The sequence below is a fragment of the Rhinoraja longicauda genome, chromosome 6 (genome assembly GCF_053455715.1).
Source record: "Rhinoraja longicauda isolate Sanriku21f chromosome 6, sRhiLon1.1, whole genome shotgun sequence".
In the NCBI taxonomy this organism is placed as follows: Eukaryota; Metazoa; Chordata; class Chondrichthyes; order Rajiformes; family Arhynchobatidae; genus Rhinoraja; species Rhinoraja longicauda.
This window is the reverse complement of record NC_135958.1, coordinates 69,594,727-69,620,697: the sequence shown is the minus strand read 5'-3', so window position 1 is coordinate 69,620,697 and position 25,971 is coordinate 69,594,727. Positions and strand designations below refer to the sequence as shown.

General features: G+C 42.9%; 1 protein-coding gene across 1 annotated transcript; it reads left to right on the top strand.

Moving 5' to 3' along the window:
• Nucleotides 1-4,593: 4,593 nt before the first annotated feature.
• On the top strand, nt 4,594-8,653 carry LOC144594567 (actin, cytoplasmic type 5). The gene is made up of 6 exons (XM_078401273.1): nt 4,594-4,710; nt 5,931-6,061; nt 6,162-6,401; nt 6,708-7,146; nt 7,411-7,592; nt 7,994-8,653. Exons 2-6 carry the CDS (start codon nt 5,936-5,938, stop codon nt 8,135-8,137), a joined length of 1,131 nt encoding a protein of 376 aa, XP_078257399.1. The 5' UTR covers nt 4,594-4,710; nt 5,931-5,935; the 3' UTR covers nt 8,138-8,653.
• The last annotated feature ends 17,318 nt before the right edge of the window (nt 8,654-25,971 follow it).

Sequence of the window (25,971 nt, the reverse complement as noted above, 5' to 3'; positions counted from 1 at the left end):
AAGCTGAGACACTTTGAACAAGTTGTGTATATGTGAGAGTGTATATGCAAGGATCACGGGATCTGGAATTTCATGGAGAAAAGGAAAGTTGGATTTGAATTCGAATTTGGAGAATAAAGTAGTTGAGAGCAGGCCTAATACCAAAAGATAGAAAGAGGGTGATGAATTTGAAAAGCCTTGATTCAGAGGGAAATCTGGTTAATTAGGATCTGAGATAGGATTAGGTTAAATACCCCATGCATTTTGTGCTGGAAAGTGTGGCAATGGAAAATAAATTATGGAATTAAACAATAGGATCTTTGATCCGAAGATTGGGGAAAGCATTGAAAGAGTCAATGAAGATGGGTAGCCGATTAAAAAAAAGGGTTTTACATTTGTAAGGAAGGAGTTTACAGTAGAGTATATTGATTGAGCTTAGATAAACGCAAATGCTGGAGTAACTCAGCAGATCAGGACACATCGCTGAAGAGAAAGTATGGGTGAAGTTTCGGGGCAGGACCCATCTTCATTCTGAAGAAGAGTCCCAACCCGAAACATCACCCATCCTTTTTCTCCAGAGATGCTGCCTGATCTGTTGAGTTACTCCATCACTTTGTGTCTATGTTTGGTATAAAGCATCTGCAGTTCCTTGTACAATATATTGATTGAGTTTGCCAGAGATGGAAGAGATTGGCATCTGACAGGGCATATTTGAAGCAATTGTTGTTTCTGGGACAAAAAGTGACAGTGTACAAGCCTGGAGAATGCAAGGATGTATAGCAGAAAGAAGTAACTGGAGAGAAGGTTTATTGTGATTGAGGCATTTCGGATGTCCAAGCTATATGTCTACACGCTGAATGGGATGGCAATGGCTTTCAGGAAGTGAAGAAAGCAAGGAAGGAATTTGTTGTAGGAGCAGCTGAGCGTACTGATTGAAATTTAAGAAAGAAAATGAATCTTTTGAGGGCTGCCACCAGGTGATGAATTCAGATGTTGTGCAGTGGATGAGGAAGGTAAGTGGAGTAAATGAGTGGAATATGATGAATTGGAGAAATCAAGATGAAATCAAGATGTACTGTTGCTGATTTTATATGGCTACAAAAGAACAGAAAATAATTGTGGAAATAAAATATCAAACATAGAACAAACTATGTAATCTTGCTTATCAGCTTGGGTTACATTATTGATTCTTGGATTATTCTCACCATGTTGAATCCTTTAATAAACTTTGTTTACCATGGAAGACACAAAGTACTAGAGTAACTCAGCAGGTCAGGCAGCATCTCTGGAGAGCACGGATAGGTGGTTTCGGGTCGGGACCCTTTTACAGATTGATTGTAGTTAACTCTGTTTCAGGAAGCAATGAGGATAAACAAATGGCAGATTGACACCAAGGTGCACTTTTGATCTTTCATCTCTGAAACAAAACGGAGGCTTTTAGGGTGATGTTTGTCTCAGGTCAGACACATGCTATAGCCTCTTATTTATTTTGGTGTGAAGTGTGAAAATTAAAGGCAAGGATTTGGGATCTCATCTTAACAACAACTATTTTAAATTATGTTTTCATTTTCTCTGCTCTGCCCCTCCCCCCCACCCCCTATAGGTTTTGGTTGTTCTCGTGAGGCTAAGTGATGTTGCAATTGAACCCGTGGCTTTGGTGTGCACCATGACTACCTGAAAGCACATACTCAACTTGTGCCAGTGGAAGCATAAGAACAGCTCACAAAAATAAATACCATCACCAGTAAATTCCTCTCTAAATCCCGCCTTGGGAATAAGTTGTTATTCCTTCCTTATCACTGGTCTTAAATCTTGTATTTTCTACCCAATAAAACTGAGGGGGTTTCTTTGCAAAGAGAACTGTTGCAGTTCAAAAGGCAGATCACCTGAACTTTCCATCGGACAATTAGTGACACAAACACAGCTTGTAAATTAATAAAAAATGCATGGGGCTTCCAACAAGTGTTGATTCGACCAACAATTGGAATACAATTACCCATTTGTCAAAGGGGAAAGTTAAAGTTTCAGAATATAACAAGTTGTTGTTGACATATGAACAAACCTGATCTATTTAATTAAAAATGAAAGATTGTTCTAAATATATTACTTTCCCACTCCCTTCCATAGCATCCCTAAGCACTTTGCAGCCAGTTTGTAGTTCAGACATGTAGCCATTTATATGTGGGAAAAGCAAAAGCCAACATGTGTGCCAATTATACAAGACAATCAGCGATATTATACAACTGCGTAATATATAAATCATACAGCGAGAAGAGAAAGTACAGAATGTAAAGATAATGACTGAATAACAACAAAGGACCAAATACCAACACAGAATACTTTAGTATTCAGAGTGTAAAATAATAGCTAACAGAAAGAAATGCAGATGAATAAAACCTGATACGATGTACAGAAGTCGCACAAGGCAGAAAATTGAATTATGAATGACTTGGAAGAAAAAAGGGTGAAAAACAAATGTTCTACATAGTTGCAACGATTTTGGTTTTTGCAAAATATTCTTGTGAATCCTGACTGTCAGATTTTGCACAGCTTTCATTTTAGGTTCACCCAAATGTATTGCAAAACCATGTTAAATCAGTGACCAAATTTCAATGAGAGCAATAAATATATTTCTTGTGAGTTCCACAAGACATTACTATTACAAGGGCGGCACAAGGGCAAATTTGGTCGACTCGCTGCCTCACATCACCAGAGATCCATGTTTTATCCTGACCTTGGGTGCTGTCTGTGTGGAGTTTGCACGTTCTCCCTATGACCACGTGCATTTCCTCTGGGTGCTCCGGCTTCCTCCCAAATCCCAAAGACATGTAGATTTATAGATTCATTTGCTGCTGTAAATTGCCCCTGTTGTGTTGGGAATGGATGAGAAAATGGATTGGCGTGGAACCAATGTGTACTTATGATCGATGGTCAGCGTGGACTTGGTGGGCTGAAGGCCCTGGGATTCTATGCTTTACTCTCTAAACTAAGTTGAGACTGGAATTCAGGTAATGTAAAATTGGTATTGTACTGTTGGATTTAATATATCAGGAGCCTGATTTAAAAATTGTGAATTTAGGGATACAGAAGAGAGCCAGAAGAACTGGTGTTTCTTTTACACGTTAACTTATCCTGGGATTCAGAGTACCTTTTTTTCATTAGTATCCAACTGTGTCAGAATGCATGATATCATCTAGTATTGCAAGAGTTCAGTGTGCAACATTCTACTGAATTTCCTGCATTTTTACTTTATGATGCCTCCCATCACCCCCTATCTCTGAAGGCAACTACTCAGTCATCTGTCCATATTTTTTTGCAAGAAGCTACTAGTATATGTTATTGGTTACTGTACTCCATCTTCAAACTTAGCATCATCCCTGAGCTCTGGGGAATAGTGACACAAGTAACCTACATCCTGCTCTGCGGCGGCCAAGGAACACATCTGAACAGGAACACATTATGCCAGAGTGGTGCTTTGTCCAAGTTTTTATTTTGCATTCAATTTGTATGCTTTTCTGAAGCTGAACTTTAGCGATCGTGAATTGCAATTTAGTAAAGCACGGTTTACGTTTCAGTTTGGTTGCAATCAATCATTGCTTGGCAAAACCAGTGGCATAAACCTAAACCCGTTTTGCCTTCTGCTCTTTTTACTACGTGCTGCATTTAGTTCCATTAGCAGCAATGTTAACGTTAATCAAGGTTGGTCAAATTCTCTAACTCCTAGATTAGCTTCAGAAGCGTGGTTTAAAAGGTTAGGTGTACATGGGGGTTGAAAGTCAATTTAGTTGACACTCCCATCTTGGAACACTGAATAAGTCCAAATATGGTTACAAGAGCTGCTGCGGCTCAGCCCGTCACGGTACATCCCAGTTGGTGCATTTTCACTCATTTTTTTCCAGGCAGGTAGGACATGGGAGTGCATTGTAACCGAGATAGGAAACTGCACCCCTGCTCCGCCATGGTATCCCACAGGGATGATAAGCAGATGTCCTTTTGTCACCAGAGAATCAGCAACACGGCTACATCATATCGAATAACGTCTCAATTATAGGACGCCTGGCCATGTACATTTAAAACAAGACATTTTTTTCTAAAACATTCTCACCATCGCCTCACACAAGAGCACGGGATTCCCGGACAATACATATCACATAACAGATCCGTATATCTAATACGAATGTTATTCAATAGCCATTTCCCCGGGCCGATCCCAAAAGACCCGAGCCCCGAACCATGTTTTTTTTAAATGGTGCTGCTAACGCGGATTGTGCAGGAGCAGTTTATCGGATATTCAGATTGCGGGGGGGGGAGAAAACGGCCGTTGAAAATATTCTCGCGCCGGGTGTGTGCGCCCGTTATGCGCGGCTGCAGGGTCTTTGACGCCGCGTGACGCGCGCGCGCGGGGGGAGGGCGTGTGCGAGTGAGGAGGCGCGCGGGCGCGAGCGGCCCGGTCAACGGCAGTCGGCGGAGTGTCGGACACCCGCGGGCGCGCGCGGGCCGGCGGCCCCGGCCAATGGCGGCGCGAGCTGGTGAAAGATGCCCAAACATGGGCATGTGTGTGCAGCAGTGCGCGCGGCCTTGGGGAGGGCGTAAGGGAGAGGGGGGGGGGGAAAGGAGGAGTCTCGGTCCATTAGAGAGCGGGGCGAGGGGGAGAGCGGTCACAGTCACTTCGGCAGCTCCAGCGACAGGACGTATTTGGTGGTGCTCGACCCCCTGAAAACAACTAAAAAGGTAAAACAAAAATTTAAAAATCATACATCAGCTCGCTTTCAAAAGCAACAGTTTAGCAGGTTGTCTCACCACCGTTAAATATCTGGATGCTTTTTATAATTCAGTATTTTTCTCAACGTTTATAGAATCGCATATCTGTCCAGATTGCAGCAACCGCAAAACCACTAGGCAATGCTGCAAGGCATAAGGTGATGCAAAGGCATGTGATTTAAAAGCGTAAGCTTCAAATTGTTGCCCTTGACGACAGAGGTTCTTTGTCAGGGTGCTTGGAAATAACGGGTCCATCAATTTGCTCCTTGCGCGCTGCGGATGTCCTTGAGTTTGTAGTTTGCAGAGAGTGCTGGAAAAGAGCTTAAAATTGATTTATTTTTATTTTTGGGAAAGGTGGGAAGGGTCTAAAATGGTGGCTGATTGGAAAATGTGGGCTAAAATGGTGAGCATTCCTGGTGGAGGATTGGCAAGGGAGAAGTTGCCACTGAACTGATTTTTTTTTTTTTTTTTGCTGCTGCAGCCACCCCTTTCATTGATTCGTGGCTCACCCAGTCTAGCTGATTGCGATTTTTTTTTTTCCTGATGTGCTCCCACACCTGGACTTGATTTTTTTTGCCCCCCTATATATTCCACACGAGTCCTGGTCAGCCAGAGGTTGACCCAGGTCTCCAAAAGACCCAGAAAAGATTTGGTGGACTATTGCTAAAAGGCTTCACGTTTGTTTCAATTTGTGCAAAAGGGCTTGGGTGGGGCAGATCCTTGGAAATTTTATTGGAAACTACACATGGTATGTGTGGAAAGGTGTGACTTAAGCTGGAAGGAGTTATGTTTAAGATGTTTCATTTGGATTGACTCTGGAACTACATGTAACAAAAGACAGGTGCTGTGATTTCTGTGCATGGGATGTTTTTTTCAAAATACATTTTGAAGAATGTCAATTCCTGAAGTTATGGTTGCACTAGGGGGTGGGATTTATCCATGCTGGACTCGAGCCGTATCCTTTTATGGAAATCTTCAATCTGATTAGCTGAGCCATGTACAACATTATTCTCTACCCGCAGACCAGATCGTTTAAAGCAAATTATCAACTAATGGGTTTACTCAATCTGTACCCTGAAGGAAGTTGTTCCAAATTAATATTTGACAATTTTTTGTCGACAAGGAGCCTTGCAGTTGACAAAGTCTTTTCATTCTTTTTGAAATATTAAGCTTGCTGCTTTTTTTCCCAGTTAAAATGGCAGATGATGAGATTGCTGCACTTGTCATAGACAATGGTTCTGGAATGTGCAAGGCTGGTTTTGCCGGAGATGATGCTCCCCGTGCAGTTTTCCCCTCCATTGTTGGACGTCCAAGACATCAGGTAGGCTTCATGAGTATAAATTACTATCATTTGAACTCATAAAAATGTGCAACTGCAATTAAGTTCTTGTATCTAAAGTAATAATGATTTCTGTTTGCAGGGTGTCATGGTTGGTATGGGCCAGAAGGACAGCTATGTAGGTGATGAGGCTCAGAGCAAAAGGGGTATTCTTACCTTGAAATACCCTATCGAGCATGGAATTGTGACCAACTGGGATGACATGGAGAAGATTTGGCATCACACATTCTACAATGAGCTTCGTGTCGCCCCAGAAGAACACCCTGTCCTGCTTACAGAAGCTCCCCTGAACCCTAAAGCCAACAGAGAAAAGATGACACAGGTAATTACCATTTTAACACAAAAATATTCTTGTGCATTTTCCATAAACTTTTTGTTTTCTTCACTCAATTCTCCTGAACCTAATCATTTATTTTCAATGTTTCCAGGATGCTCTTCTGCTTCTGCAATTTCTCCCTGAAGTCTCCAGGTTTCTTTCTGCTTCATCTTTATTTGATTTCTGTCTGCCATCTTCTGAGTTGCAATTTCTTTAACCATTCAAATTTTTTTGCATGTTGGCATGCTAACATACTCCACGTGAGCAGGGCTCAACTGCATTACACCGCTAACACTCTTCTCTTCCCTCCAGATCATGTTTGAGACCTTCAACACCCCAGCCATGTATGTTGCTATCCAGGCTGTGCTGTCCCTATATGCCTCTGGGCGTACCACTGGTATTGTTATGGACTCTGGTGATGGTGTCACCCATACAGTGCCCATTTACGAGGGTTATGCACTTCCCCATGCTATCCTGCGTCTGGATCTGGCTGGTCGTGACCTGACAGACTACCTCATGAAGATTCTAACAGAACGAGGGTATTCTTTCACCACCACAGCAGAAAGGGAAATTGTCCGTGACATCAAAGAAAAACTGTGTTATGTAGCCCTGGACTTCGAACAAGAAATGGCCACTGCTGCTTCCTCCTCTTCCCTGGAGAAGAGCTACGAGTTGCCTGATGGTCAGGTCATCACCATTGGCAATGAGCGATTCCGATGTCCTGAGGCCCTGTTCCAGCCATCTTTCTTGGGTAGGTACAAAAGCTAGTTGGTTGATTCTGACCGTTCAATCATAACATTCCTGCATATGTGATTATTTGCTTCCAGGCTTCAAGTTCTGGAGTTTTTGTTCAGTTGGCCTAGCACTTTTGGAAGTGTGCTGCTAAATTGATAAGCCAATGTACAGTATTATATCTGCGGTTATGTACAGGTCATACTCCAAACATGTAATAATTGAATATAAATGTAATTGTCCAGCTATGGCATGGTTTCAAATGTCGTTTCCTGTTTTCCAGGTATGGAATCTTGTGGCATCCATGAAACTACTTTCAACTCTATCATGAAGTGTGATGTTGACATCCGTAAAGACCTTTATGCTAACACAGTATTGTCTGGTGGCACCACCATGTACCCTGGCATTGCTGACAGAATGCAAAAAGAAATCACAGCCCTTGCTCCCAGCACCATGAAAATCAAGGTAAGCTTGATGACTTTGGAGGCACAATGACAAATTGCAGATGCTGGTTTACAAAAAAACACCAATGCTTGAGCATCTCAGCAGGTCAAGCAGCATCTCTGGGAGATGTGGATAAGTGATGTTTTGGGGCAGAGCCCTTCAGACTCATTGAGGTGGGGGATGTTTGGCATTAGTTCAGGTCCCCAGCACTGATTTGTCTTGATGAAATAAAGTGAGAGTTTTGAAAAGCAAATCTTGTTAATGAATGGGGAAAATAAAATAGGCCACTTGTACGTGCAAATCAAGAAAGAGTGGTGGGAAAGTGCTTCAGGTTTCAAACAATATTGATCAGATTTGAAGTTCTTGCTGCTACTGAAGTACATAATCTCTTCAGTGACTTATACAATGTTTTTCCTCAATAGATCATTGCTCCACCTGAACGTAAATACTCTGTCTGGATCGGAGGCTCCATCCTGGCATCCCTGTCCACCTTCCAGCAGATGTGGATCAGCAAGCAGGAATATGATGAATCTGGCCCATCCATTGTGCACCGCAAATGCTTCTAAACGAACTGCAAGCAAACGTGTAGAGTTTGCTGCATAACTTTTGAAGAGGAAAGTTTTTTTGTTTTTGCCCTGGCAAATTACACCTCATGCTAGCCTCATGAAACTGGAAGTAAGAGCTTACTTGTAAAGAAATTTACCACCCCTTCAGAAAGCTAGTATGAAGTGTTTTATAAGGAGCACTGTTGGATTGTCAAATAGTCACTTTCTGTCTTGCTGCCATTCCAGCAGGGTTTGAAACATATTGCATTTCAGGCCTTACAACCCTGCTGTTCCTGTCACTTCTCAGCAGTTCATGGGGCTGAAAGTTTTGAGTTGCAAAAAAAAGTTGCATTTACACCTGTAAATTTATGCATCTGAGTTAATTTATGTAAAATTTCTTTTTTGTATGTTGCCTTAATGTTCATTTTCACATAGAAAACCCAAATTTGTATGTCATCTGGATGTTGACAATTGTATTGCCCAACTGACACTTCATTTTTGAGGGGAAAAACAAGTAAAAGAATTATAGAAACCTGACTGAGTGTTTGTTTATATAATTGTTCATGCTTAACACTAACTTGCAATTTACCTACTTGTTTTTGATTATGTATTAAGATGGCAATATCTTGGGCATTTGGGTTAATGGTTGGGAGTCTTGAGTGCTTCAAAGGTGTGTTTAGGCAAATTTTCAGATAGAAGGAAGCAATAGCTTGGTTAATGTGCTCCTTTAAGGGGAGTTCTTGGAGCAATAAAGCATAGTATTTGGATCGATTAACCAGAACTGTTAATGGTGCTTTTAAAAAGAGACCAGAAAATAGCCAGAGTTGGAAGTATGTCCGGTAATTGCTGCAAAGTGGAGATGAAATGGGATCAGTGCCATGTAGGGGCTGAATGCACAAATTGGATTTTGCACAAGTATAAATCAAAGGCAAGCAAACGCCTCTACTCATCTAACAGAACTAACCTCATGCATTTGTTCCTAGCCTTGTATAAAAGGGAGGTAGGCTTTTAACAGACAAATTGTTATTCTGTAATATGTAACTAAAGCTGTCACGTGTTGATTAATGTGAGTTTGCAGTCAATTGTGTGAAAGGATGCTACATTTAGCAGCTTAGTATGAACAAGGAAATGGGGTTGGACTAGTGAAGAGCATCTGGTTTTGTAATATTGGGTCAATTACCTCTATTCTTGGAAAAAGCATTAAGAACTGGATAAATGAGCAGCTGCAAATAAGGACCCAAATTAATTTAACCTTGAGGGGTACACAAGTGAAAATGTTTCTGCTTTTAGTAGGCAGGGGTTCTAGTGAAAATGTTTCTGCTTTTTAGTAGGCAGGGTTTAAAGGACAATAATTGAAATAAGATTAAGACCAATGCAATGATGGCCATCTGATTTGGGGGGGGGGGTCTTAAATCTTTTTTAAAACTTTTAAATCCTCTCCAATGTATTGGGTGTTAAGCAGTTTGATTAATCCACTAAATTCTTCATAATGGGTTTTATTTAACCTATCCAGTTTCCTGTGGTGTCTGATAAAAGGAGGATCAATGCTTTAGTCATAATCACTACTACATCTATCTAATGCAGCTATCGAGGAGCAGTGGTATATTACCCCCATCCCTGGTAACTACATATATTTTAAGTAGAGACCAATTGATGCAAGGGCGAGGGTCACTAGTCCATGTCTGTCACAAACTAAAGCTTGGGTTGTTTAAATGATGAGCATTTTTTTGTTTAATCCAGTTATGGCTGAATGAAGCATATTTTCCAGCTGCTGCATGGAAACATTGGGGGGGGGGGGGGGGAGATGGAGAGAAGAATTTCCTTTAGGTGTATTCTGTCTCAAACTTGGAGGAAATGAAACACCCGAGTTCTGAAGTCTTCCTAATAATTATTGTGGATGTGGAGCCCTGTGTGTGTGTGAACAGTTTGCAAAGCATTCAAGGATGACATGTGGCAGAGATTGAAAGATCACAGGTGTGTAAGTAATCAGGGCCCAGATATATTGAAAGCACTTCAGTAATTTCCCAAGTTCTGGAAGTAACATGACATCTCTGCTTGCCTTATTCCTTTCATCTCAGCTGGGAGTCTGCAATACTGGAGGAAACTCCAAACCTTTCATGGGATAAGCCACAAAAAGCTGGAGTAACTCATTGGGTCAAACAGCATCTCCGGAGAAAAGGAATAAGTGACATTTTGGAACCCAAACGTCGGCTATTTTTCTCGAGATGCTGTCTGACCCAACGAGCTACTCCAGCTTTTTGTGGCTTATCTTTGGTTTAAACCCGCATCTGCAGTTTCTTCCTAAACTATTCATGGGGTGTGGTTTGGAATTCCAAACCCTGTCTTTATTTTTTTTAGCCCGACGGTAATCTTTATAGCACAGCTGTTCTGTAATGGGACCAATTTTCCTGTGTCTGGAAATAGTTTTGCTCGGGGTGAATTTCTTTAGCCAGAGGCTGGTGCCTTTTATATCTGGCGGGCAAGGCATTAGATATTTTTAAGGGGGAGGTTGATACGCTCTTAATTAGGAAGGCTGTCAAAGGTTATAGGGATAAGGCAGGAGAATGGGGTTGAGAAGGAAAAATAGATCAGCCATGATTGAATGGCAGAGTAGACTCAGTGGGCTGAATGGCCTAATTCTATTCCTGCCCTATGGTCTTATATGTGATACTGTGCTATTCTGCTAGTACAGTAGCTACTTCCCAGAAATAAATTCCCATTTGCTGTTCCCTCGCTGTCTGGGTGTTTAGTCATCTTGTTCCCTGCAATCCAACTGTTTGTGTATACAGTGCCCCCCATAATGTTTAGGACAAAGACCCATCATTTATTTATTTGCCTCTGTATTCCACGATTTGAGATTTGTAATAGAAAGAAATCACACGTGGTTAAAGTGCACATTTTCAGATTTTAATAAAGGCCATTTGTATACATTTTGGTTTCACCATGTAGAAATTACAGCAGTGTTTATACATGGTGTCTCTCTTCTATCCCCCCCCCCCCCCCCCCCCCCAATTTCAGGGCACCATAATGTTTAGGACACATGGCTTCATAGGTGTTTGTAATTGGTCAGGTGCTTAATAATCACCTCCTTAATGCAGGTATAGGAGAGTTCTCAACACCTAGTCTTTCCATCACCTTTGGAAACTTATCGCTGTTTATCGACATGAGGACCAAAGTTGTGCCAATGAAAGTCAAAGAAGCCAGTATGAGACTGAGAAACAAGAATAAAACTCTTAGAGACATCAGCTAAACCTTAGGCTGACCAAGTTCAACTGTTTGGAACATCATTAAGAAGAAAGCACTGGCGAGCTTGTTTATTCTTAGTTGTTAACTATGTGTTGTCATTTGTGAGCGGAGCACCAAGGCACATTCCTTGTATATGCACAACTTGGCCAATAAACTTATTCATTCATCACTAATCGCAAAGGGACTAGCAGGCCAAGGAAGACCTTCACAGCTGACGACAGAAGAATTCTATCTATAATAAAGAAAAAACCTCAAACACCTGTCTGACAGATCAGAAACATTCTTCAGGGGTCAGGTGTGGGTTTGTCAATGACCACTGTCTGCAGAAGACTTCATGAACAGAAAGAAATACAGAGGCTACACTGCAAGATGCAAACCACTGGTTAGCTGCAAAAATAGGATGGCCGGGTTACAGCTTGCCAAGAAGTACTTAGAAGAGCAGCCAGTTCTGGAAAAAGGTCTTGTGGACAGACGAGATGAAGATTAACATATCAGAGTGATGGCAAGAGAAAAGTATGGAGGAGAGAAGGATCTGGCCAAGGTCCAAAGCATACCACCTCATCTGTGAAACACGGTGGTGGGGGTGTTATGGTCTGGGCATGTATGGCTGCTGAAGGTACTGGCTCACTTATTATCTTCATTGATGATACAACTGCTGATGGTAGTAACATAATGGATTCTGAAGTGTATAGACACATTCCTATCTGCTCAAGTTCAAATAAATGCCTCAAAACTCATAATAATAATAATGCATTACATTTATATAGCGCTTTTCAAACATTCAAAGACGCTTTACAGGGATTACTAGAACATAGAGAAGTGAATAAATAGATAAATAAGTAAACGAACAGAAAAAGGAGACAGAAGGTGAGGTGACGGTCAGTGGTTGAAGGCAGTGCTGAACAGGTGAGACTTCAGTGATGTTTTGAATGTGGTGAGTGAGGAGGAGTCTGACGGTTTGGGGTAGTGAGTTCCATAGGGTGGGAGCAGCGATGGAGAAAGCCCTGTCCCCCCAGGATCTGAGTTTGGTCCGGATGGGGGGGACGAGATTGGCAGCAGCAGAGCGGAGGGTGCAGGTGGGAGTGTGCCTGTGGAGGAGGTCAGTCAGGTAGGATGGGGCTAGGTTATGGAGGGCTTTGTAGGTCATGAGGAGGATTTTGTACTGGATTCTCTGGGGGATGGGGAGCCAGTGGAGTTTGTAAAGGACGGGGGTGATATGGTCATGGATCGGGGAGTGGGTGAGTAGACGGGCAGCGGAGTTTTGAATGTATTGAAGTTTACTGATGATTTTTGAGGGTGAGCCATAGAGGAGGCTGTTGCAGTAGTCCAGACGGGAGGTGATGAAGGCGTGGATGAGGGTTTCTGCAGCTGTGGAGGAGAGGGATGGACGGAGACGGGCAATGTTTTTGAGGTGGAAGAAGGCTGTCTTTGTGATGTGTTTGATATGTTTGTCGAAGGAGAGGGTTTGATCAAAGATGATTCCAAGATTCCGGATGTGAGGGGAGGTGGATACTGGGAGACCATAAATATTGAGGATGAAGTTTTGGGTGGATTTGGTGAGCGTTTTTGGACCAATGATGATGATTTCAGATTTGTTGCAGTTGAGTTTGGCCGGCAGTTCATTGTACAGCAAGACAATGATCCCAAACATACTGCTAAAGCAACAAAGGAGTTTTTGAAAGCTAAAAAATGGTCAATTCTTGAGTGGCCAAGTTATTCACCTGATCTGACCCAATTGAGCATGCCTTTTATAAGCTGAAGCGAAAACTGAAGTGGACTAGCCCCCAAAACAAGCATAAGCTAAAGATGGCTGCGATACAGGCTTGGCAGAGCTTGGAGAAGACACCCCAGCAACTGGTGATGTCCATGAATCGCAGACTTCAAGCAGTCATTGCATGCAAAGGATATGCAACAAAACACTAAACATGACTACTTTCATGACATTGCTGTGTCCCAAACATTATGGTGCCCTGAAATGGGGAGGACTATGTATAAACACTGCTTTAATTTTTACATGGTGAAACCAAAATGTATAAAAATAGCCTTTATTAAAATCTGACAATGTGCACTTTAATCACATGTGATTTTTTCTATTACAAATCTCAAATTGTGGAGTACAGAGGCAAATAAATAAATGATGGGTCTTTGATCCAATCGTTATGGAGGGCACTGGATGTACACCAAGTGCTTGTGGTGTTGTCCAGAAGGATAGGCACCAATGTGTTTAGTTGACCTGAAGGAAATGGCAAGTCGACTGAAATCTTGCACATAATGCTGATAGGAGGCGTTGGAACTAAAAAGGTGAATTTTTCAGTCTTCCTGGCTGACTTGTCAATGTAGAAAACTGATGGAGTATGGCTGGCTCACACCAAATAATATATTGCACAGAAAAGTACAGAAACCATACTTGGCAAAACACATTTCAAGAGTGGAAAGAGAACACGACAGAAACTAGTAATTTCTCCCAATATAGGTAATTTGTCCAGTATATAAAATTAATCTCGAATCAGTCACAACAAAGCAGTCAGTTACTCAACTGTACACGTTCTGCTGAGAAAAGCTGCACTACATGCACACCCCTGGAGCAAAATTCCCTCTATTTCGCTTCTTCCATTACAGGAGCTCAGGCCGCATTATTTTACATAATAACATTTGCATTGTTGGTATTCCCAATGCATTTTGCATAATTCATGCCCTTGCTGTTTGCTCTTTGATCAGCAGCTCCACACAATGCAAGGAGTCTGAGGCTGCATTCTCCATTGTGGAGAACATTCAATGCATTTTATTATAAAGATCTGTAGGGAAAAAGCGGCAATAGCAACATGGAGGACAAGAAGGGGCCATATTTATGGTGCATCAGTTCTTGAATAAGTTCCTCCAAAGAGTTGTCTAAATAAATCAGAGGATGTGCTTATCTGCACTGGATTAATTGCAAGCTCCCCCTGGAGAAAAGCAGGAAGCACAAAGGCAGCTTCCGCAAACTATCCACAAACAGGACTCGGAGTCGAGCTTTTGACCTCAAATTCTTCCAGTCATTGAAACCAAGGAAGAGTTATTTCCTGGTGCAACCTATTTGTAGATGAACCTCTCATCTGTATGTTTGATACCTCAAGTCAATTTTCCAAGTTGCCTTGAGGTAAGCAAGACAGCAAAGCTTGGCTTCCCATCTTCCATTATCTGTAAACTGGAACACATCCAAATCCTGCTTGCACCTTGCACTATTCCACTCACCCTGTGATGCTGCTCCACAATGACCTTAACTTCAGTAATAGCTAGGATGGGTGAATTGGGCTGGGGTATGATGTGGATATAAATGATAAACACAAAGAGGGTCAGGCAGCATCTTAGGAGAAAAGGAACCCTTCAGACCTGAAACATCACCTGGTCCTTTTCTCCAGAGATGTTGCCTGACCCGCTGAGTTACTTCAGCACTTTGTGTGTATCTTTGGCATAAACCAGCATTTGCAGTTCCTCCCTACAAATTTTATAAATGAGCTGAGTAAGAAGGAACTGCTTAAACCGAAGACAGACACAAAAAGCTGGAGTAACTCAGCGGGACAGGCAGCATTTCTGGAGAGAAGGAATGGGTGGGTGGCATTTTGGGTCGAGACCCTTCTTCAGACTGAATAGTTTTAGAGATACAGCATGGAAATAGGCCCTTCGGCGAATCAGTTTAGGAAATATTTTGTGCATAGTGGTCTAAAATGGCTTATTTTTGTTGACAACGGTGATAGTCAAGGGGATAAAACAATGGACAGGCAAGAGGCTGCAAATGACCCAATAAAGAAATGACCCGTAAGCTCTGTGGGAATGATAAGGGAGTGCATGACAGGGAGTCAGAATTGCTGACTGAGTGGGTACATCTGAAAACAGGAGTCGTTTAAGACCTACTGATAACAGCATTCCGAAACAACAAGGCTATCTCAAGGACAAAGTGGCAATTAAGTCAGGAGAAAGGACATCATGTCATGGGAGTAGCCCAAATCATGAAGACAAATGCTTGATAAACTTCTAAGCAATAAGGCCAGTGGATCAACAAGGTGCCTTGAAAGGCGGATAGAAGAGCTAACTGTCACGGAACAGCACGAGAGCCAGGGACCAGCCATTGTAAGAAGCAACCCCATCTGAGACATAAAGAGAACAGCAGGCACCATAAATTCGACTGAGATTGATCACCTCATGTCTTCGTGGGTCGTAGACTGTGCAAGCTGCAAGTGCTTTGCGATTGTACATTCGAATAAAGCGGTTTTCCTTTCATCAATTATCAGTGGTTTGTCTCTTCAAGTGCAAATTTAACACAATACAACTGTATCATGTTGCAATGTGGTGCAGATCACAGAGAACTGCATAAGCTCACAGGGATATCCTAACAATTGTCTCTTTTCGCTTTCATCCAGATCCTTCTCAACAATATTAGCTCCTCCATGAATAATCCCTAAGGCAGGACATGTAGTCTGAAGAGATGCCATCACGTGGTTCCATCATTCTGATCACAGCGATCAATTGTTAGACAGGAGCGATTGTCAACTTCATGATGTGTTCAGCAGATAGACACAAAAGGCTGGAATAACTCAGCGGATCAGGCAACATTTCTGGAGAAAAAGGATGGGAGACGGTTTTGGTCGGGACCCTTCTTCAGACTGGCATTACTGGTCAGGAGGAGGAAGTGTTGGCAAGAATAGGGCAGGAGACAGCTCAGCAGAGGGCAAGATGTGGATGAAGGTGAGGCCATCCATCTTGGTAGGATAAACAGAAGGCCAAGTCTTATGTAAATAGTGATAGATTAGGAAATCTAAATGTTCAAAAGAGACCTGGTATCCATGTGCCCCAAATGCTGAACACACGGGAAGGTGCAACAAATGGTCAAGAAGGTAAATGGTACATTGGTCATCATTGTATCTGGTTTTGAATACAGGAGTAAGTTTAACCTGCTATATTCATAGAGGGCCATGGTGAAACCATGCCTGGAGTTTTGGTCTCCTAACCTAAGTAAGGATATACATGCTATGGGGGAGTGCTGCAAAGGTTCATCATACTGAATCCTGGATTGCCAAGACCATTTTACGAGGAGAACTTCAAGTCAAAGTCAAAGTCAATTTTATTGTCAATCCTCAGCCAGTTTATACAGACAGAAAATCGAAATACCGTTTCCCACAATCCCGAGGAACAAAGTGCATAAAACTAAGTTAAAATTAGAAAGGCACAGCAAACAACAATCAACATAAAATATAAAGTATAGTCACTTCAAATGCGTTAAAAATTTTTTAGAAAACATATAAACTTTAGACAGAGATACAGCGTGGAAATGCCTTTTGGCCCACTGAGTCCATGTCAACCAGTGATCACCCCATTCACTAGCACTATCTGGAACACGAGGGAGAATTTACTATTTATAGAAGCCAAATAACCTACAATCCTGTACATTTTGGGAGTGTGCGAGGAAAGCGGAGCACCCGGAGAAAAGCCACGCAGTCACAGGGAGGACATACAAACTCCGTACAGACAGCATCCACAGTCAGGCTTGAACCCGGGTCTCTGGTTCTGTAAGGCAGCAACTCTACCGCTACGCCACATTGCTGCTCTAATTGGGTGGCTTACATGACATATTAGCTTATATTCGTAGGAGTCTGGAGGAAAGAGGAAATGTCATTGAGACATAAGAAGTTCTGACTCAAGGCCTGAGTTTTTCTTGGCCGGGGGATCTTATTGAAACATATAAAATAATTAGGGGATTGGACACATTAGAGGCAGGAAACATGTTCCCAATGTTGGGGGAGTCCAGAACAAGGGGCCACAGTTTAAGAATAAGGGGTAGGCCATTTAGAACGGAGATGAGGAAGAACTTTTTCAGTCAGAGAGTGGTGAAGGTGTGGAATTCTCTGCCTCAAAAGGCAGTGGAGGCCAGTTCGTTGGATGCTTTCAAGAGAGAGCTGGATAGAGCTCTTAAGGATAGCAGAGTGAGGGGGTATGGGGAGAAGGCAGGAACGGGGTACTGATTGAGAGTGATCAGCCATGATCGCATTGAATGACGGTGCTGGCTCGAAGGGCTGAATGGCCTACTCCTGCACCTATTGTCTATTGAGACAAAGGTTTTTTGTCTCAGGATATGCTTAAAATACGTAGAACTGAGATGATGAAAATACGTCTTCACTCAGAGCTGGTTGAACCGATAGAATTTTCTACAGAATCACTGAATGTATTTTGAAGGAGATAGATTTCTAGACACACAGGACAACAAGGGGTTGATGGAGAGAATGGGTGTATGATTTTCAGATAATGATCAGCCATGATTGTATTGAATTGTAGAGCAAGTTCTGAGGGCAAAATAGTCTACTCTTGCTCCTGTGTTCTATCTTTCTAAGATTCAATGCAAGGATGACAACACCTTGCTTCATACAAGCAGTTACATAAACTATAGACACAAAATGCTGGAGTAACTCAGCGGGACAGGCAGCAGACTTCTTCAGACTGAAGAAGGGTCTCGACCCGAAATGTCACCCATTCCTTCTCTCCAGAGATGCTGCCTGTCTCGTTGAGTTGCGCCAGCATTTTGTGTCTATCCTCGGTGTAAACCACAGCTCCTTCCTACCTAAACTATAGAATAGTTGGCCAAAGAAATTGAGCTTTGTGGCTGAAGATGTGGAGAAATCCACTCCTAGCCACTCCTAGGATGGCGCCATCTTCTAGCATACCCGCACCTTCCTGTTTAAGCTGGAGAGTCGTCACCTCCAGGAACACTGCAACCAAGTTTTTCAATAGACTACCAGGAAGGATCAAGCACATGATATTGCACAAACAAAATCAATAACCATCATGGATTGTACAATAATTTGGAGGTTCAATAGATTGCTGGTGCCATAGCGGTTACGGGGAGAAGGCAGGAGAATGAGGTTAAGAGGGAAAGATAGATCAACCATGATTGAATGGCAGAGTAAATTTGATGGGCCGAATGGCCTAATTCTGCTCTTATCACTTATGAACATGAACAAATTTGTGGGGGTGTGATGGTTGAATAAAATCAGATGAGATGGTATCCTGGATTAGAGGCTATTAGGTCTACAGAGAGGGTGGACAAACTTAGATTGTTTTCTCTGGAATGCCAGAGCGAGACCTGATATAAGTATCTAGATATATGAGAGGCATAGATAGGGTAGACAGTCAGAACCTTTATTTCCAGGGTGGAAATGCCAAGGACCAGAGGGCATTACTCTAAGGTGAGAGGGGCAATGTTTAAAGGAAATGTGTGGGGCATGTTTTGTGCACAGAGGGTAGTGAATGCCTGGAAAGCACTGCCCCGAAACGTCACCTATTCCTTTTCTCCAGAGATGCTGCTTGACCAGCTGAGTTACTCCAGCATTTTATGCCTATCTTCACCATAAGTTACCTCTTGCTGTTGGGAACCAGCAATGAGTCAGTGGCCCAAATGACTTCCTGTGCTGTATTAAATACAAAAACACAGATATCACAGGCAAAAATGATCTCGGTGCTGGGGAAGTGAGAATATTATTTCTCCTGGGTCATGAAAATAAGTTCTGCTGCAACATTATTCTAAAGGAAACATTGTCATGTTTGCTTGCTCCATATACATCCAATTTCTATATAAATTAAATTAATAAACTATTTTGAATATTCTGGGAATGCTGGCGGAGGCATTTTCGATACTGGCATTTAGGAGGCTTTTAGGTAGGACCGTGGACATGCTGGTTATGGAGTAGTATGGATCATGTGCAGGCAGAGGAGATTAGTTTAACAGCACCATGTTCGGCACGGACATTGTGGACTTGAAAGTCTGTTCCGGTGCTGTAGGTCCCGACCCGAAACGTTACCCATTCCTTTCCGCCAGAGATGCTGCCTGTCCTGCTGAGTTACTCCAGCATTTTGTGTCTATCTTGTGTACAGGTCGATGTTCCGTGTTGTATAGGTGGAGCTTTATGGAAGCAGGAGTCTGTCTCTATCTTCAGGTGTGGCAGAATGAAAAGTACCAAGATTAATCCCAAGTGATGCCAAACCAAATAAACGTTCATTATTTTAATTGGTTTACCCCACCTGGACAATCTAGACTTTGCTTCTACATGGCAAACAATGTATTATTAATGTTCATTATCTTAGCATCAAATTCCACAAAACATTTAATGCCATTAATCAAATAAACTACCAATGTCTTACGTGGCTTGTGGTTACAGATTACCACAGAACCAGTAAAAGGGATGGGTACGTGCTGGCTCATTGCAGAAAAGAAAGTCGGTGTTTCTTTTGAGTCCGATTTTAGACTGTTAAATACCAGCAATGACTGCAGATATCTGAAAATGAGCTGGCAGCGAAACCACTTCCCAATGCCATCTCCAGCTGCCAACTATTAGTCAGAGCGTAAACCCAATGACTATATCAGTCCAAACATGAAGTTGGTTGCAGCACTGACATGACGAATTTACGAAGTGTTGAGCAGTTGTTCCTGGCAACATGACACCAGCCCACCACCACCACCTTCAAATGTCATCTGTGCACAGATCTGGCACGATGTCGAAATCGCAAACTTCTCCAAACTGATTTGCAGTTTCAGTTGCACAAGGATCAGCAATAAGAAAAGATTGATTCCTCGGATAATTTTCTATCAATAAGAAAACAAATCTAAATATGCAGGAAGAATTGCTTCACATAAGCAAAGGATTTTATTCATGGACAATGCAGATGATGTTTACTTTAGACTTTGGAGATACAGTGTGGAAACAGGCCCTATGGCCCACCGAGTCCACGCTGACCAGCGATCCTCCTACACTAGCACTATCCGACACACTAGGGACAATTTACAATTTTCCCAAAGCCAATTAACCTACAAACCTGTACGTCTTTGGAGTGTGGTAGGAAACCAGAGCACCCGGAGAAAACGTACATGGTCACAGGGAGAATGTAGAAACTCCGTACAGACAGCACCTGTAGTCAGGATCAAACCCAGGTCTCTGGCGCTGTAAGACAGCAACTGTACCGCTTTACAATTTAAAAAGCTAACAGTCTGTTTCGAAGACGCTGTTATCTCCTGTTGTTCACCAAATGAATGCCAACTATCTGAGACCACAAACATACCAACACCATGGGAGTGATGTGCTTATTAACTAATGAGACAATCAAATAAAATATATCCTATCTAACAAAATGTTTGCTACCTTCAGTCTTTGGGGAAATGTCCTGAATTACTGGATTATCATCTTTTGTCTAAGAAAATAACTGCAGATGCTGGTACAAATCGAAGGTATTTATTCACAAAATGCTGGAGTAACTCAGCAGGTCAGGCAGCATCTTAGGAGAGAAGGAATGGGTGACGTTTTGGGTCGAGACCCTTCTTCAGACTGATCTTTTGTCTACTGTTTTGGGGTACTTTATGAAGACTGCTTGACTGAACTTTTAAAATCTTGCATCTGGATCATGCTCCTCTCCGAACTCTTTCTGCCCAAATGTGACCTGAAGCAGTTCACCAATCCAAATGAATTATTGTGAAATGTCAATCTTGAATTTGCCAATTCAAAAATAAAATTAACAGGTAGTTATTTGTGTTTGGATAGAGAGAGAGAATAGGCAGCCAGAACAACATGTTCTTCAAGTAACACCCATGGTTTTTCAAACCTCCCTTCTGAATCACCAGATCATGATCTTACATGATATTTCATCCAAAGAAACAATTCCAGAAAATCTGTGACATTTTCTCAGTGTTGTATTTATCTCAGCTCTATGATGTAAGATTTCTTGCCAAATTAATATTCTGGTACAGAAATTGGTTGTACTCATAAGGGGCATAGATAGGGTAGGCAGCCAGAATCTTTTTCCAGACTGGAAATATCAAAGGCTGGAGGGCATCTTTAATGTGAGAGGGGCAAGGTTCAAAGTTGATATGCAGGGCAAATGTTACTTGAGCTCTCTCGTATTATTCAAGAGAGAGTCAGATACAGCTCTTAGGGGTAACGGAATCAAGGGATATGGGGAAAAAGCAGGAACAGGGTACTGATTCTGGCTCGAACGGCCGAATGGCCTACTCCTGCACCTATTTTCTATGTTTCTATGTTACCTATACAGAGGGCGGTGGATGCCTGGATGTGCTGACAGAGGTAGTGGTGGAGGCAGATATAATAGTGGACTATTGGATAGGCACATGGACATGCAGGTAATGGAGAGATATGGACACATACAGAAACAAGACATTTGGCCCATCCTGCCCATGCCAACCAAGGTAACCCATCTACTCTAGTCCCATCTAGAGGCATAGAAATAGAGGCATTTGGCCTGTATGCCTCTAAACCTTTTCAGTCCATGTACCTGTCCAAATGCCTTTTAAATGTTGTTATAGTACCTGCCTCAACTACCTCCTCTGGCAGCTCGTGCAATGTACCCACCATCGTCTGTATGAAAAAAAAATCCCTCAGATTCCCATTAAATCTTTCCCCTCTCAGCATAAACCCAAGTCCCTTGGTTCTTGACTCCCCTACTCTGGGTACACGAATCTGTGCATTTACTGTATAAATTCCTCTCATGAACGTACACACCTCTGTAAGATCACCCACTCATCCTCCTACCCCCCAAGAAATATAGTCTGAGCTTTTCCAGCTTTTCCCTGTAGCTTAGGCCCTCAAGACCCAGCAAATGGGTGGCATGGTGGCGTAGCAGTAGATCTACTGCCTTACAGCGCCAGAGACCCGGGTTTGATCCTGACTACGGGTGGTGTCTGTACGGAGCTTGTAGGTTCTCCCTGTGACCTGCGTGGGTTTTCTCCAAGATCTTCGGTTTCCACTCACACTCCAAAGATGTACAGTTTTGTAGGTTAATTAGCGTGGTATAAATGTAGATTGATCCCAAGTGTGTGTAGGATAGTGTTAATGTGTGGGGATCGCTGGTCCCTGTACACTCGGTGCTATATCTCGAAACTAAACTAAAAATTAAACACAGCAAACAGTGAAAGTGTTAGGCCGCCAATTGGAAATTGTTATTATCGTGGTGAAAACAAAGAGTTAAGTGATCTGGCATAATGTAGAGTAAGGGTCAGAGGCTTCATTTCAATGTATTTTTAGTAAATGTGCTTGAATTGTGTACCATAACATTAGTGATTAGATAAGCTGGTGACTTGCTGTGTCAGCTGCAGTTTGCTTGGTAGTAACCTCCCATAGAGTGTGGAGGTTGTGAGTCATTCCCATTCCAGATACACAATGCACTGGAATCCATGGACCACTGAGGGAGCTGCACTGTTGGAGCTACAGCCTTTGGGATGCGATCTTAAAGCAAGGCCTGGTCCCTCAGGTGGGCGTGAAAGACCCCATGGCATCCCATTGAAGAAGAAATAGAGTTTATTTTAGTATTTATTTTAGTTCAGAGATACAGCCCAGAAACAGGCCCTTCGGCACACCGAGTCCGCGCTGGCCAGTGATCCCCGCACACTTACACTATCCTGCACACACTATTGGCAATTTACAATTATACCAAGCCGATTAACCTGTAAACCTGAATGTCTTTGGAGTGTGGGAGGGAACTGGAGATCCGGAAGAAAACCCGCGCATGTCATGGGGAGAACGTACAAACACCGTACAGACAAGCACCCGTAGTCAGGATCGAACCTGGGTCTCTGGCGCTGTACGGCAACAACTCAACCACTGCACCACAGTGCCGCCCACAGGTGTACAAGATCACGAGAGGAATAGAACAGGTAAATGCACATGGTCTTTTGCCCAGAGTAGGAAAATCGAGAATCAGAGGACATAGGTCTAATGTGAGGGGGGTGGGGGGGGGTAGATTTAATAGGAACCTGAGGGACAACATTTTTTACACAGAGGGCGGTGGGCATATGGAACAAGCTGCCGGAGGGGGTAGTTGAGGCAGGTACTATCATAACGTTTAAGAGACATTTGGATAGAATAGGTTTAGAGGGGTATGGGCCAAGCGTGGGCAGGTGGGACTATTGTAGATGGGGCATTTTGGTTGGTATGGGCAAGTTGGGCTCAAGGGCAGTGTGTTATTTCCACACGGTATCACTGTGACTCTAAGAGCAGGGTGTTGGATGAAGATCGTCCCTAGTGACTTAGCTAATATTTATCTTCCAAGCACATTATGTGATCACCATCGCACTGCCACTTTGGAACAAGAAAGTTGACATGTTTTCTTCCACTACAGAGGTGCATATGATTAAGCAAGTACTTACTTGGAAGGCGGCTCAGAACTACACGGCTCCTAACTCTTGACTAAATATCCGCCCTGCAGCATTATAATTCCAAACCCAACTCACCTCCAAACTCCTGGATCTACTACTCAGCAGCCCTCTTCGGCAACTGGATCCTTGACTTCCTGACTCAGGCTATAATCAATAAGGATAGGTGACAAAGCATAGGGTCATAAGTTCATGAGTGATAGGAGCAGACTTCGGCCATTCGGCCCATCGTCCACTCCGCCATTCAATCATGGCTGATATATCTCTCACTCGTATATCTCCCATTCTCCCTCCTTCTCCCCATAACCCCTGACGCCCGTTCTCATCAAGAATCTATCCATCTCCTCCACAATAATTCTCGACACCGGTGCCTGCGAGGATGAGTTCTCAGCCTGGCGCTATACTGCCTACACGCTCACGACTGTGTGAATAATTTCTGCTCTGAATCCATCTGCAGGTTTGCAGATGACACCACTGTGGTGTGCTGCATCTCCGACCAATGATGAGACAGAGTACAGGATGGCGATAGACAGTTTAATAGCAAGGTGTTAGAATAACAACCACTCCCTGAAAGGCAGCAAAATGATGGTCATCGACTTTAGGAAGCAGGGTGGGAGTACACACCACATTTAATGTTTCAATGGTGCAGAAGTGGAGATGGTTGAGACTTTCAAGTTCCTCGGTGTAAATATTTCAAATACCCCCAACCAGATGGTTGAAAGCTTCAAATTCCTACCAGTGAATATCACCGGCAACTTGTCCTGGACCACCCATGTTGAAGCAATGGCCAAGAAAGGACACCAACACCTCTGCTTCCTTCGAAGGCTGAGGAAGTTCGGCATGTCCCCAACAACTCTCACCAACTCCTACAGATGCGCCGTGCAGAGCATTTCACCAGGATGCCTCACAGCATGGTTTGGGAACAGCTCCGTCCAAGACTTAGTGGGTGGAACGGTGGCACAGTGGTAGAATTTCCAACTTCCCAATCTACTGAGTTGAAGCCCTTGAACATTGTTTTGTATCTGCACTTTCTCTGTAGCTGTACCGCTGTACTACTACTCATTCTTCCCTCTTTATAGGCAGATATAGGTTTATGGCCAGATGATTGGACAAAGACCAGATATTAAAATAGGAGTGAGACAAAACGATTCAAGAGTTGTAAATTGTGCAGCCAGGGGAAGGGATATGGGGGATGGGGAGGGGGGGGAAATGGGTGCAAGTCCCTGTGGGTGTGGGGAAGTAAAGGGGGAACTTAAAGGGGATACAGAGGAACAGCACCTCATATTTTACTTGGGTAGCTTTCAACCCAGTGGTATGAACGTTAAATTATCTCATTGTAAATAACTTCTGCTAACACTCCTCTCTCCCTCGACCCCCTCCCCCCATCCCCCGCCCTGGTCATTTAACCAGTTCTACAGTTTGCCGCAATGTATCATGTATCCCTCTTGAGATCACACCTTCCCTAGCCATCAATGGACCCACCAGGGAACTATCTTGTGTGTCTTGTGCTTTTTGATGTCTGCTGCCGGACCCTGACGTGAGAGGACGCTGGCGTTGAGTATTCGCCGCTTTTCCGTCAGGATAGTTTGTCTGTTTGTCTCTATGTTAAATGTATTTGTAAAGCGCTTTGAGCATGTGATAAGGCGCTATATAAAATAAATATATTATTATTATTATTATTATCCTGCCTGAGGTCAGCTCTGATTTTTCCTAGTCTTTTCTTGCCTCCAGTTCTCCCCCCCCCCCCTTCCCCTCTCCCCCTCTTTCAGTCTTGAGAAAGGTCCCGTCCCAAAATGTCACTTATCCTTTTTCTCCAGAGATGCTGCCTGATCCGTCGAGTTAATCCAGCACTTTTTGTAGCTTTAACAGACCTGGTTTGCTTTCACTTCCAGTTAGTAGAAAGCACCACCTGGTGGACTAGCTGAGAATTGACATCAATCATTGCTGCATATGTAATCTTTTGTAATAATCTAACAAGAGATACTTGGTCCTTAAAACTGTAGAGTTATACAGCGTGATGACAGGCCCTTCGGCCCAATTTTCCGACACATACCAACATGTTCCATCGAAACTAGTCTCACCTGCCCATGTTTTGGTCCATATCCCTCCAAACTTGTCCTACCCATGTATCTGTCTCTGTTTCTTAAATGTTGGGATAGTCCCAGCCTCAACTATATCCTTTGGCAGCTTGTTCCATACACCCATCACCCTTTTTGTATGAAAATGTTACCCCTCAGATTTCTTTTCCCCTTCACCTTAAACCGATGTCCTCTGGTCCTCGACTCACCTACTCTGGGCAAAAGACTCTGTGCATCCACCCAATCTATTCCTCTCATGAATATATACACCTCTATAAGATCAATGAAGAATGAAGAGTGTAAGTACATACTGTATCTCATTCAGGTGAAAAACTAGAGTGAATTCAACT

Excerpts from the sequence above, each read along its gene's own strand:
- LOC144594567 (XM_078401273.1), top strand. The coding sequence starts at position 5,936 with ATGGCAGATGATGAGATTGCTGCACTTGTCATAGACAATGGTTCTGGA. Across the intron at positions 6,402-6,707 it reads ACAGAGAAAAGATGACACAG|ATCATGTTTGAGACCTTCAA; the intron begins GTAATTACCATT and ends TCTTCCCTCCAG. Across the intron at positions 7,147-7,410 it reads GTTCCAGCCATCTTTCTTGG|GTATGGAATCTTGTGGCATC; the intron begins GTAGGTACAAAA and ends CCTGTTTTCCAG.